The 15271-nt window shown below is 39.5% G+C and overlaps 1 protein-coding gene across 1 annotated transcript in view; it reads left to right on the top strand.

Annotated features, from left to right (window-relative positions):
* Positions 1-6973: 6973 nt before the first annotated feature.
* Positions 6974-15271, top strand: part of LOC311143722 (cysteine/serine-rich nuclear protein 3-like) — a gene marked incomplete at both ends in the record, with an annotated part of 34908 nt that continues 26610 nt past the window's right edge. The window contains one exon of the mRNA XM_084179595.1: positions 6974-7010. Coding sequence (XP_084035721.1) covers positions 6974-7010 — 37 coding nt within the window. The remainder of the gene's footprint in view (positions 7011-15271) is intronic.

Here is a 15271-nt window from a genome sequence, read left to right as displayed (position 1 = left end):
GCTGAAAGACCCAGCCACGTTTCATCTTCAATGCCCTTGCTGATGGAAGGAGGTTTTCACTCAAAATCTCACGATACATGGCCCCATTCATTCTTTCCTTTACACGGATCAGTCGTCCTGGTCCCTTTGCAGAAAAACAGCCCCAAAGCATGATGTTTCCACCCCCATGCTTCACAGTAGGTATGGTGTTCTTTGGATGCAACTCAGCATTCTTTGTCCTCCAAACACGACGAGTTGAGTTTTTACCAAAAAGTTCTATTTTGGTTTCATCTGACCATATGACATTCTCCCAATCCTCTTCTGGATCATCCAAATGCACTCTAGCAAACTTCAGACGTGCCTGGACATGTACTGGCTTAAGCAGGGGGACACGTCTGGCACTGCAGGATTTGAGTCCCTGGTGGCGTAGTGTGTTACTGATGGTAGGCTTTGTTACTTTGGTCCCAGCTCTCTGCAGGTCATTCACTAGGTCCCCCTGTGTGGTTCTGGGATTTTTGCTCACCGTTCTTGTGATCATTTTGACCCCACGGGGTGAGATCTTGCGTGGAGCCCCAGATCGAGGGAGATTATCAGTGGTCTTGTATGTCTTCCATTTCCTAATAATTGCTCCCACAGTTGATTTCTTCAAACCAAGCTGCTTACCTATTGCAGATTCAGTCTTCCCAGCTTGGTGCAGGTCTACAATTTTGTTTCTGGTGTCCTTTGACAGCTCTTTGGTCTTGGCCATAGTGGAGTTTGGAGTGTGACTGTTTGAGGTTGTGGACAGGTGTCTTTTATACTGATAACAAGTTCAAACAGGTGCCATTAATATAGGTAACGAGTGGAGGACAGAGGAGCCTCTTAAAGAAGAAGTTACAGGTCTGTGAGAGCCAGAAATCTTGCTTGTTTGTAGGTGACCAAATACTTATTTTCCACCATAATTTGCAAATAAATTCATTAAAAATCCTACAATGTGATTTTCAGGAAAAATAATTCTCAATTTGTCTGTCATAGTTGACGTGTACCTATGATGAAAATTACAGGCCTCTCTCATCTTTTTAAGTGGGAGAACTAGCACAATTGGTGGCTGACTAAATACTTTTTTCCCCACTGTATGCATCTGTTGATCACAGATACCTTTTTTTTAAAAGTAGGGTCGTGGATCAGAAAACCAGTCAGTATCTGGTGTGACCACCATGCAGCGCGACATCTCCTTCGCATAGAGCTGATCAGGCTGTTGATTGTGGCCTGTGGAATGTTGTCCCACTCCTCTTCAATGGCTGTGTGAAGTTGCGGGAACTGGAACCCGCTGTCGCACACGTCGATCCAGAGCATCCCAAACATGCTCAATGGGTGATATGTCTGGTGAATATGCAAGAACTGGGACATTTTCAGCTTCCAGGAATTCTGTACAGATCCTTGCGACATGGGGCCGTGCATTAACATGCTGAAACATAAGGTGATGGCGGTGGATGAATGGCACGACAATGGGCCTCAGGATCTCGTCACGTTATCTCTGTGCATTCAAATTGCCATCGATAAAATGCAATTGTGTTCATTGTCTGTAGCTTATGCCTGCCCATACCATAACCCCACCGCCACCATGGGGCACTCTGTTCACAACATTGACATCAGCAAACCGCTCGCCCACACGACGCCATGCCATCTCCCTTCTCCAGCGTGCCAGTGGCCACCGAAGGTGAGCATTTGCCCACTGAAGTCGGTTACATCGCCAAACTGCAGTCAGGTCAAGACCCTGGTGAGGACAACGAGCACGCAGATGAGCTTGCCTGAGACGGTTTTCTGCAGAAATTCTTCAGTTGTGCAAATCCACAGTTTCATCAGCTGTCTGGGTGGCTGGTCTCAGACGATCCCGCAGATGAAAAGCCGGATGTGGAGGTCCTGGGCTGGCATGGTTACACGTGGTCTGCGGTTGTGAGGCCGATTGGATGTACTGCCAAATTCTCTAAAACGTTGTTGGAGGCGGCTTATTGTAGAAAAATAAACATTAAATTATCTGGCAACAGCCCTGGTGGACACTTCTGCAGTCAGCAATCCAATTGCACGCTCCCTCAAAACTTGAGACATCTGTGGCATTGTGTTGTGTGACAAAACTGCACATTTTAAAGTGGCCTTTTATTGTCCCCAGTACAAGGTGCACCTGTGTAATGATCATGCTGTTTAATCAGCTTCTTGATATTCCACACCTGTCAGGTGGATGGATTATCTTGGCAAAGAAGAAATGCTAACTAACAGAGATGTAAAGAAATGTGTGCACAAAATTAGAGAAATAAGCTTTTTGTGCGTAAGGAACATTTCTGGGATCTGTTATTTCAGCTCATAAAACATGGTACCAACACTTTACTTGTTGCGTTTATATTTTTGTTCAGTGTATATTGTAGGAGTAACACCCAAGGATATCAGACTGTTTGAATTACCTCTAACATGACAGAACGCACATGATTCTAACAAAGTATTATATCAGAATGTGAGAAAAAATAAAAGAATGCACCTAAATCAATAAACCAGATACACAACCTGCCACAGGGTAGACTAGGCTCCGAGAGCATGTTGACTAATCATCACAAATAGGCTACAGTGGAATCATAATCATATAAATGAGTGAGACAAATCTAAGCGCATAGGTCCTCAGTTACCTTCAATCATCTCATAGTTGTCATCATAAACCCCACAGAGACACTGAGTGCTTTTGCCTGTTTATCTCCTCATTCACTGAAAATGTTTTCAGCAACAACAAAAAAATAGGATTTTTTTATTTATTTTTACATTATCCAATCCTCCTTGTGATGCTTATTGAATGACGAATGTATGTGGTAATTAAAGTGGTACTCAGGCCATGTTTTATTCAGGTAACCTCATCACTTGCTTAGGCTTTGACACTATCCCTAGTGCTTTTATGTAGAGTACTTATGATTGTAAAAGGTGGGATGGATGAAACATGAAAGAGGATATCATGTCTGCTGGTGTATAGAGACCCCAACAACCGGATGTTCCGGTTTTCAGCTGAAATGGAAAGAGAGCCTGTGACGCGACTTCTGATTTTGGACGTTATCAAGGCAACACTCCATCTTAACTCCTCCTCCACATTTACTAGATTGGTTGAACAGTGCAGAAGAGAACCTCCCTTGACAGTTTTTTTTCTTCTAGTCAAGACCAGTTTGTAGGGGATCTAGATTTCAGGCGTTGCTTTTACGCCTGCTACGTTAGGTTAGCTGATGTATGATGGCTTATATTTTTTAAAAAGAGCTGGGCTGTATCGCTTGGTAACAGTGGGCCATCTGCTCTTATGTATATAAATTACACACTTCCATAAATGTTTATGGTGTCACAGAAAGAAATGGTGCACCTATATTGAGACAAATTCATTCAGAACTCCACTTTGTCTCAATTTCTTTTATGAGTGCATTTCAATTTAGACCTGCTCTAGAGACATACAAGCCTTACAGCATACAATCCATCCAGCTCAAGTTACATAAAGCTTTTTTACAAAATGATCCAAATGCCATATCTCCGTCCACATAAATTGAATAAAAAAATAATAACATGAGAGAACAATATACTCACAGTTTGCTGTGCTGAGGGATTCTTCGGTCTTACTTCTGAAATACTCAACCTCCCTTATCTTCTTGTTGACTTGGAGTTCCCCCTTAACCGGTCCATTATAGACAGTAGTCAATAATGAGCACCTTGTTTCTCATAGAATATAAACATATTGGTTATAATTATACGATATTGTAATGTGCCAGGGGCTAAATTAATAAGCACTACAGAGGCAATACTTTAGATGAATGCTAATGGGGATGCCCAAACAAATAGCCACCCTGAATAAAACAAGGATGAGGGAAATTAAAAATGTAGTTCACTTCATTAATGTCAAAGTAATAGAGTAAATCGTTTTTTTTCTGGTAGTACTAATAAAACACAATATTATATTATGGTAGCTCTTCACACAATTCATACTGTAGTCACTGCAATGTATCACAAAAAGTATTTTTAACAATTCCTGCAGACTCGCTTGAGTGCCAATGTAAATGAGGTATGGAGGCTGAACGATTAGATGTGGGGTTTTTTGGTGGGGGGATCTCTTTTAGCCCAATGACAATGCTGGGAGAGTGCAGTGAGAGTGAAATGGGCAATAGCATGTTAGTTACAGTAATAACCCAAACCTCCTCTACAATATAATCTACTACACAGACACTGTTGCATCTGTGTCAGAGAATTACACATTCAATCTGAGTAGTGTAATGACACGGGTTCCCTTATGGTTTTCCCTCATTTAAACCATTTATGACTACAGTATTCATCCAATTGAAACAATGAACTTACATAATGTAATCATTTAGTTCATAATACACAAATAGTCCAAACCAATTGGATGTTAATTGGTAATTTGCAGTGAATTATAAGTGTCATCTCTATTCAGGCCTCTTGTAGATGAATTGCAGTCTCCTGAGTGGCGCAGTGGTCTAAGGCACTGCATCGCAGTGCTAACTGTGCCACTAGAGATCCTGGTTCGAATCCAGGCTCTGTCGCAGCCGGCCGTGACCGGGAGACTCATGGGCGGCGCACAATTGGCCTAGCGTCGTCCAGGGTAGGGGAGGGAATGGCCGGCAGGGATGTAGCTCAGTTGGTAGAGCATGGCGTTTGCAACGCCAGGGTTGTGGGTTCGATTCCCACGGGGGGCCAGTATAAAAAAATATGTATTCACTAACTGTAAGTCGCTCTGGATAAGAGCGTCTGCTAAATGACTAAAATGTAAATGTAAATATACAATAGTTAAGGAAGCAGCACTGAAAATGTAACTATTCCCCAGGTCGTTGCTGTAAATGAGAATGTGTAAAATAATGATCACTGCATAATGAATGAATACCATAACATCTTGAGTATTTCTACCCATCCCTGCTGTAAGTGAGCTACTAGCATCATCTACTGTTCTTTCAGAGAAGCACATGCCGCACACAGCTGCCATGGTGGTAGAGAGAGCATTGTGTACATATAACTTGGGTGTCCACTTAGAATTAAATGCATAGGCTACTGCACACGTGTACCGTCTTCGACCTAGGATCACACAGAAGTTGGTCTTCTGAGTCCCTTCCATATGCCTACATGGAATTGGTTAATAGAGGGTGTGCAATACTGTGGTAAACGTCTCTCACACGTTTTGAGAAAGTAATGTATCTTCATATAGTGTCCACTAGATGACAGTGTACTTCAGCAATCTGCAACAGTCAGAAACTTAAGTCTTTGTGGTAAACATGAGGCTATATTTTTGATAGCTTCCCAAATATTTAACACAATATACACAATATTTGTGTATAAAAACATTTATTTCTAGGTCTATGTAATTTATACCACTAGGGGAGAGTCCAGTACATTGAGCCCCCTTTGTTTCTATGAAACCATACATAAAATTAATAATTTGACCAAATATTTAGGAAGAGGCCATCATTTAATGGAGTCTATGAAGGAAGAAAGCGTATGGAAAAAGTGTTACGCAACTTAGGTCCAAAAAACTGATTTTTACCAAGTCAAATTAATTTATTGTGTTAGTTTCATGACCCTTGTATCTAAACCAAAGTAGATAATAGTTCTATACATCAGTTGGGGTATCTATAAGCTTCAATGAGGACCTAAACCTAGCATGAAAGTGCATCCTTGTAGCTGTGAGATAATATAGTCAAAATGTTTGCCTTGGGGTAAGTTGAGCCAATGGCAAGTTGAGCAAATTGAAGTGTTCTCTTCCCAGGGATAATGCAAGGCATTATAACTGGGATATGAGGTAACAACAGGGCCTGGCCTATGTTAAACATGTTAAAAAAGTGTTTGTTAGGTGTTATAGGTGCAATATGCAGAAATCTCTCTGCCATTTTCCTAAAATTCTAATAGTTCACCTAATTTCATTTTATGTGACAAAACAAGCAATATATAGTGTCGAGAATCATTGTACCATCTAAACCGCTGTGAAATATATTTTCAACAACCAAAAATATAGTATTTTCAGATGTTTTTAGATGGTATACAAAAACGAAAGTAAAAGCAAAAACAAAAGTTAAGAACAGGAAGCATAGAAATATCACACATAGAACATATCTATGGCTTCTTAGACTTGCTTTCAATGAGAATGACAGATCTGTAACTAATTTCTATGTGAATTTGGTCAGGTCGCCCAAAAAGTTACATATTGCAGCTTTAAAAGATGCTTAAATGATTAAAAGAAAAAACGTGATTGGGATTGTGTTGAATTGTGTTTGGGAAATAAAGATAGACATGGTTTTAAAAAAGGTAGTGCTAAGATTTTATTAAGTACAGACATGTGTAGGTAAGTTGTGCCAAGAGAGCACTTTTTTTTGGACAAGCTGTTTCTAAACGTGTAATGTTTACATTATTTCAGGGATACACAACATCCTGAAGTATACAGATATCTTTGTTAGAAAGAATACTACATTTCCCTTGACAGAGTGATGCTGAATGTAAACTTACCCCACTCTCCCCTACAATGTTTTGTCAATAACAGAATACATTGAGCATTAAAACAGAAAAGACAGTAGTGACTGTATTCATAGGTTATTTATGAATACTTTCAATTGAAATTATATGTGGTAGGAGAACAACCCCAACGTGATTATTTTTCATTGTCATTCATACACTAACCTCGTTCCCAGACACTTCCGCAAATAGCCTGGGAATTAGGTTATTCATACATGAAGTTCGACACTGTTGACTTGAAAAGATACAATTGTATCCAATTTGAGCTTATAGAGGCCATATTACCTTTGGCTACAGTTGCTAGCATTGGTGCACATTGTCTTCCCAGCTTTGCCTACCGTATGCAAAATCGTGTACAAAGGTTTTAGAGGACGATTCCTGATTCCTTTAACCATGTGAAATGATTGGTTGAGGGAAGTCACGTTGCTGATGTAGCTGTCAGACCGATGCTGCACTATTGTTCCAAGAGCAACCGGAAGAACTGCCTATGAATGTGCACTGTGGATGCGACACAACTGTGCCAGGTAGGCAATCTTAATTAGGGTGCGCCTAAAAAAGCTTTTTTATGAATGGAGTGAATGATATTCTCTACGAAAGAAAACGTATAATTTGCATGCTTAATTAGGCTACTCAGAGAGTGGGGTGTCATTGAACAAGCAGTCATTGCAAAGGCTGAAACATGAAATGAATGGTATGTGCCGCAACTTGAGGATCATTATCCTTATCAATCTGGCATAGAGTTAAATTATGTGTTTGATCACAGTTTTCATTGACGGTATGATTGTCGTTGTGTTTAGCTAAATAATTGCTGCCTCCAGATGTTGTGGTTTTAGATCTTGTCCAGTACCCGTTGGAAATGATCTGTGCATATTTCGGGGCATATAATTGAATATCGTGTGTGTGTGTGTGTTTTAAATGCATGCCTGTGTGTGTTATTAGTATGTGTACATACACATGTGAACCCAAGTGACTAAAATGCTCCCATGCAGAGCAGTGAGATCTGGGAGTGGGAGAGGGAGAGGCTGGCTCCATGCAGAGTCCTCCTGGAGAACATGGATCTGTGTCAGTCAGAGTGCACACTCCACTCCTGCCTCCAGTGGGAGATCTCAATCTCTCTCTCTTACTGAGAGGGTTAGTGCAGAAAGAGCACTGCCAATCGGCTATTACCATGATTTTAATGATCAACATATATTTTCCATATTTTTCCCATATTTCTTTCTATACCAGAGCTTGCTGGCTTGATAAGGGACATTTTCCATGTTTAACTGAACAATGTATTCATTTACAGTAGTTATTTTTAATGTTTCTGTGACTATTATTCAAAGGAATAATGAAAAACATATCATTTCCAACGGGTCAATCTTTACAGACCTTCCCAGTGAAAAATTATGTAATGCACCGTATTCTCTGTAACCTGTATCACCTTGAGTTCATTGGTGGTTATATTTTATAGTCACTTTCAACCTGATTTTACGTGGCACCCTGGTTGCTACACTGCCTCTGGAAATAATAGTTAACTCTAGGCTCATTTACATCTAAATGTTGTTTTTTTCTTCCTCTGCAGAATAGAGACAATTCGCTACAGCATACCTACATCTTTTTTTTAAGGTAAGACTAGCTAAGTCTATTGTCTCTCTCTTTTGTACTGTCTAACATGTCATGTTTTGCTGTGGAATGCAGAAATGTGATGCCACCTGCCTTTGGTTTGGGCTGACATGTTGAATTGTTTGGCTCTGAGAATCAATTAAAGCTTGCATAGCTGTTGCAGTTTTGCTACAAAATCTCTCAACAAGCAATGGTAAGATTTGATCTTGATATTTAGAGAGACAACTGTGTTACAGTTTCTACTAAATACAGACTGGTTATGAAATAGGAACAACTTTAGTCAGGAATTGTTAGACAAGGCACAGCTTCTGGCATATTAAATGAATACAAACACATTGAAGCATCTATGATATGTGCATGTTGGCTATTATTCAGTCATGATCATTATGAGATTATAATAAGACATTAGGTTCTCAATACATGCTGCAATGTGTCAGAATCTACAGTACATGAGATCGTTTTCCAATGGCATTTAATGCTGTGAAACACCCAATGGCTTACATTATAGGGCCTTGTTGATAATTGCTGAAAAGGTAGTCCTTGATGGTGGATGTGCCTTTACCGAGCAGTAGTAAACATCAGTATGCTGAGTACCCTTTTAGAATAGCAAAACATTTGTGGTTTTTGAGGTCGTTTCGGTAAGATTATTAAAAAATAATCACTTTTTTTATTTCGGTTTTGATTGTTTGTTTAGCTTATCACTTATTAACCATAATTTATTTACATTATTTTAATAAAATATTTCAGTTGTTGTGTATATTACATTTGTTTTATTTGATTACCTTATTATTTCATTCCAGGTCATCATCTCATCTCTATAGAGCTGCTTCCTATGCTGTCTGAGCTGCTTCCTATGCTGTCTGACGAAATCAACATTTTAGTAGTTTTTCAAAGTAAATAAGGCATACTTTTATGACTGTTGAATACTAACTATCAATCACTTAGATCACGTATTTTCAGGTAGAGATACCTCACGAAGCAACTGCTCTCTATACCTCTCGATCGGGCGTTTTTTTCTCTTCTCTCCGTCTCGGTGCCCACACAGACCGGACAAGTAGGAACGCAATGGATTATGGGCATTGTAGTTAATTACCATGTTTTCTGCGCTAAACTATGTAGAATATTAGCCTGTTGGAAACTATAACTCATACATCGCACAGTTCGGGCTTGATCTGATTTATCTCTAGAGAAACGGTGCATTGAGCTCCAAAAAAAATTTAAGATCTAAATGGAATTTCAATAATTGAACCGACGTCGGTCAATTAGTTGTTTAAAAACCGAAAAATAGCACTAGATGTTAGGTATAATTGCAAGGCTGATTATTCAATGCCTTATCAAAATGGGTTAGATAGCAAAGGTCATGTAATTGGATGTCAGCATTGGCAGCAGCTGGGGAGACACGCAGTGCCAGTGAAGCGGTGAACTGGGTTTGAATATGGCAACATGCCTCGTTATCCAGCACTACCCCCTTTGTTGTGCCTCAACCATCCTCTTTTGTCAAACAGGAAGGAGCCACTGAGACATCTCTGTACACACACACACACACACTCATTCCAGCAAAGAGATCTGTGAGGCAAGAGTGGAGCGCCTCCTCTTATCTTGGCTGTGAATTCTTTCCTCCCTGATCCATCTGTTTGTCTATCTAATCGGTCAACAACCTGTCCTCACGGGAATATGATTTAATTAGTATATGTGACATAGTTAAAGGACATTGAAACATTCACTAAATTTATTTACTGGGTGCTAGGCTGGATCATTAATCTGGTACATTGAATCTGCCATGCATTGCTATTACATATTGTAGCACAGATGGCTTGGGCTCTGTCACATTGAATGGGGTCTATTAAAGATTCACAGGGAAGGTGGCACGGCTTTTAAAGATAACAGTACAGAGTAGAATCTCCCTGCATGACTCCTGCGCGGGTGAGTAGTTTTCACACAGAGGTTCACATTCAGAGCCAAATCAATTTGGCCTCCTTTTATGTGGAAATGACAGGGATTCATGCTTAGCTTTAAACTTGACCTGCAGCTCCATTCATAGTGACTTGTAAAACAGGCAAAAAGGTCAGACTAGAAGATTGTTTTGGGTAGGGAGTAGCTTGTGCTTTAGATCACCGATTCACATCTTGTTTATCAGTTGGAATGTTCTGCCCTGTAGGAAGCATGTCCTTAGGCTCAACAGGACATTGTCTGTTTATTGTTCAGGGAACAAAATCACAAAAATGTGACACTTTTTTTTATCTATCTTGGAGAAACATTGATCTGATGATATTCTTATTTTCTCACCTTAAGGCTTTAATGTCTCAACTAATTTAACACCCCTCTTGAAATTGAAAGACCATGTCAATCCATTCTTTAGACTTAATATGTATTCCAGTATTGAATTAAGTCAAACAGCACAAATATCAACTCATATAAACATAATCATTGTCTCACTCTCAGAAGGAATGTTGGTGTCTAATCTCAATGTTTCTGATGTGACTAGTCCTTGAGGGTCTTTGGTCTGGCTCTGTACAGGCTAGCAGGGTTGTTCAGGGTTTGGCAGGCTCCCATGAGATGTTGCCATGACATCAATGTGGAAAGCGCTTTCTCTCTCCTGCTTATTATAGGTTGACTTGATTTTTTTTTCTTTTATTTAGATGAGCTTAAAGTGATGGTTCTATTTACAAGGTCTTGTAGTTTATTTTGTGTCACTGGAAATAAATGACTAGGATCTGACATGAACAGTTAGTTACTGGAGCCCAGACCACATAAACATATTGCCCTGGAATCCTGCATTTTAGTACTGTATGTTAAATACTCTGAATGTCATAGACACAGTACCATAATTATGCTAACTATCTCATTTGATGTACTCTCATTGGTAATGGGCCTGCATATTATCAAGACATGTTTTAATTTGGAAGTGAATTTTTATCAATTTGTTTTGATTCCAAGGAAAATAAAGATGTCATCTTTCTCTGAATGAATTCTCAACAAATGATTTCCATCATGCAGTTAAGCTGCTCGTTATGCCTGCCATCACTATGGCAACCCGTTTTAATGTGGGGGAAAACTCTTTGGTAAATTGACTACCATTGTGGTATATGTTTTTATTTTGTCAGATCATTAGTCAGAGAAGTTGTAATACTGTCAAAAAATAATAATATTTGATACAGTAAATGTATGAATCACCAAGTGTTGATTTAGTATAACCACATAATTAGAATAATCATTATATTTCTATGAGTATAACTATATGATAAACTATGTATTCATATTTTTGCATCCCACTGCATTAAACATCATGGACTGTATTAGATTTTAATTTACAGTAGATATTCTAGTAACAAAGAAAATCATGTGAGTAAATGACTGATGCTGTTTTGTATATGGATAACTGAGTTTGTCTGGTGATGATGATCCTAGTTCTATTTCCGAGATAGCTTGCAGGAGTCCGTATTCATTAAGATGAAGTTAGTTAATTAGGCTAAATTTAGCCTCTGAAATGTGAGAGCTGCATATCGTGTTTCGCCTACAAAGGTACTTTCAAACTATGTTTTCGTTAGGTCAATTTAGATTATTTATAGTACAAATAAAGCATGATATCTCCAAGTTGAAATCTTCTTGCACTCTGATTTCAGATGAATATAATTATATGTGCACTATGTCTACCTACAACTACTGTATAACCTGCTTCATGGATTTTCCCAGATAACAGAGCTAATGTTTTACATATGAAAATGCTTGAAGATCTCAACAGATACTACTATATATAAATAATAAGGATGTCTGCCTAACGTGGACCCACACCCCCTTGGCTTCCTCCGCTTGTATGAGAGATGGAAGCATCTCTGTCTCTGTGAGGTGCCCTGGCAGCTCTGTCTCTGCCAGAGCTAGGGCTTCTGCAAACTTGTAGGTAGAATGGGAAAATGCAGCCATAAATAAAATATGCTTTTATGAATAATTCGGCGGAGGATTGTGATTGACAGCGAGGGTGAAAGTACTTGATTATGCCTCCATAGTGCATGACTGGAATTACACCAAAAAGTTGTGCCCCTATTCAGCTGTATGTCCATCATTCTGTTGAGTAATTATGGCAGACAAAAGGGACTGATATACAGTGAGTATACCAAACATTAGGAACACCTTTGTAATATTGAGTTGCCATCCCCCCCACCCACACACGTTGACTCCAGTGCTTCCCACAGTTGGCTGGATGTCCTTTGGGTGGTGGACCATTCTTGATACACACGAGAAGTTGTTGAGCGTGAAAAACCCAGCAGCGTTGCAGTTCTTGACACAAATCGGTGAGCCTGGCACCTACTACCATACCCCATTCAAAGGCACTTAAATATTTTGTCTTGCCCATTCACACTGAATGGCACACATACACAATCCATGTCTCAATTGTCTCAAAGCTTTAAAATCCTTCTTTAACCTGTTTCCTCCCCTTCATCTACACTGATTGAAGTGGATTTAACAAGTGAAATCAATGAGGGATCATAGCTTTCACCTGGATTCACCTGGCCAATCTGTCATGGAAAGAGCAGGTGTTCTTAATGTTTTGTATACTCAGTTTATGTTGTCGGACTAATGTCAGATGAATTCATGTGCTGTTTCTTGCAAGCATCAAATCAACACAAAATTGTCAGCTTTTGTCTTTTGGTAATACTGTAACATTTTATAAATACATGTTTAAAAGAGGAAATGTAAATAATTAAATTACCAGCTTTTTTTAAATATATAAACTGCCTTTGAAAATAACCAAACAAAAATCAACCATATTGGGTGCATACAACATAATATGTTATTCTATTTACCCATCATTGAATTATAATGACAACATCCCCCTTAGCAACTCTGAACTCATATTATTTGGAGTTGTATGTCGATACATTATCGATGTTATGAAATGGAACAGAGCAGCCCAGTTTGATATAGTATCACCCTAAACATCCTAATGCTTGATATTAGCCTTCATCTCACTTATCCCTGGATTGATAAAAGACAGCACTGGCATTTCCTCTATTGTTCTGTGAGGAGGAGGAGATAGATCAATGGTCCCTGTGCTAGCTGCAGCAGGCAGGCAAGCAGGAAGGCAGGCAGCTCCCTCCGTGTGCAGCAGTGGGCTGGTCTGACTCCCTCCTTTCCTTTCATGTGTGTGGAGCTGTCTACAGCCTCAGGCAACAGCAAGTTAACAAATGTACAGAGCGCATGTGAAAGCCTGATTTGCATAAATCTGTAGATGTGCTGCATTTCCTTAAATGGATTCCTTTGTGTTTAATTGGTGCATGGTTCCTTGTGCATATTACTTTCCAATGAACACTATGCTGTCTCAACATCAAAATCATCTTGGACTCTTTGTTGTTCTCCTTTTGATTTAATTTGACCATGATCTGATCATGGATAAGTAAGATGTAGATAGATTATATTATTGTGTTATTGGTGGTTCAGAAACGTTGAGTGTTTTAATGTAAATATGTCCTCTCCACCTGAGAGGCCATATTTGAATTATTTCATAGTTAGTATGCAATGCATATAATTTGATTTTGTATGTCGATTGATATATCGAGAGCTTGGGACTATAAGGTTATATTTGCAAAAAGATGATTCTGAGATAATTGGCTTGAAAGTCCCATACACTGACTGATTTGAATGGTGTCAACAATTTTTATATTGTATTCTTTTCAACTTAGCAACATGAATTGGGGTATTTAGAGTACTATACAGAGGAGAACATTTAACAGAACAAGGCTATGTCAATAACTCAATTTTGACAAAAATGCAGATGGGGGCAGCTTCGGTGACCAAATTTACCCCCAGGACACAGGGATGCAAATTACCTTGAGCATTCTGTTATTCCTGAAAACATGATTATGAGAGAGAGAGAGAGAGAGAGAGAGAGAGAGAGAGAGAGAGAGAGAGAGAGAGAGAGAGAGAGAGAGAGAGAGAGAGAGAGAGAGAGAGAGAGAGAGAGAGAGAGAGAGAGAGAGAGAGAGAGAGAGAGAGAGAGAGAGAGACCCCTCTGACACCCTCACCAAACATATTCCACTGTGGCCTTTTCATGTATAATTTCTTTTTAAACAGTGCCATTGAATGTGAAATACATCAGCATTGTGTTTATGTTCCCTCCGCCACATGCTCGGTTGCAGGAATCCTCCGACGTCATCATCTGTAGATCTATAATCATCCAGGCCACAGCTTCTCCTCAGGGAGCCCAGCTGAGACCCTGCCTGCCTCTAAAGGTTGCTGTTTATGGCTGCGTCTCACACCAGTGATTTATGAGGTTAAGCCCAACCTCGGACTGCTAACATGGCAGAGGAACTTTAGTGGTTTAGGGTTCTTCTTCTTCACTGAGCAATCTCATTGTATGGCTTTAATGGCACTAGTCGTCCAGACAGTCTGGCTATTGGCACATAGCTGTTTCTCCCACTAGACAAGAATCAGCCTAGCCATCTGGGTTGCGTGGATGTTTGCACAGTGCTGTATGATGACAATTAAAACAGTAGCACTTTGGAATGAGACCCCATATTGAGTGTTAGCTAAGACTGGCGAGATCCTCTCCCCAGGCTTCAGAGAGAGAGACAGGAATATGTCCCAAATTACACCCTATTCCCTATGGGCCCTGGTCAAAAGTAGTGCACTATGTAGGAAATAGGGTGTCATTTGGAACATAGGCTGTGGTGTCTAAAGTCGGTTCCCTTGTCTCTAGCTTCACTATATCAGAAATACACTGCCCCCTTCCTGCACCAATGTCCCCTATCAACCTGGTCTCAGAGCATTTCATATTATTCTGTACGTAAACCCGAGGCATGTTGCATTTCATATGGTATGTATTAATTTGTGGATGTCCATCACCCATTTTACATGATATGTTACACATTACAATTCGTATTATACAGTGGGGAGAAGAAGTATTTGATACACTGCCGATTTTGTAGGTTTTCCTACTTACAAAACATGTAGAGGTCTGTAATTTTTATCCAAAAATCCAGAAAATCACATTGTATGATTTTTAAGTAATTAATTTGCATTTTATTGCATGACATAAGTATTTGATACATCAGAAAAGCAGAACTTAATATTTGGTACAGAAACCTTTGTTTGCAATTACAGAGATCATACGTTTCCTGTAGGTCTTGACCAGGTTTGCAAACACTGCAGCAGGGATTTTGGCCCACTCCTCCATACAGACCTT

Source organism: Coregonus lavaretus, assembly GCF_964263955.1.
Source record: "Coregonus lavaretus genome assembly, chromosome: 16".
NCBI lineage: Eukaryota > Metazoa > Chordata > Actinopteri > Salmoniformes > Salmonidae > Coregonus > Coregonus lavaretus.
This window is presented reverse-complemented; position numbering and strand designations above follow the sequence as displayed.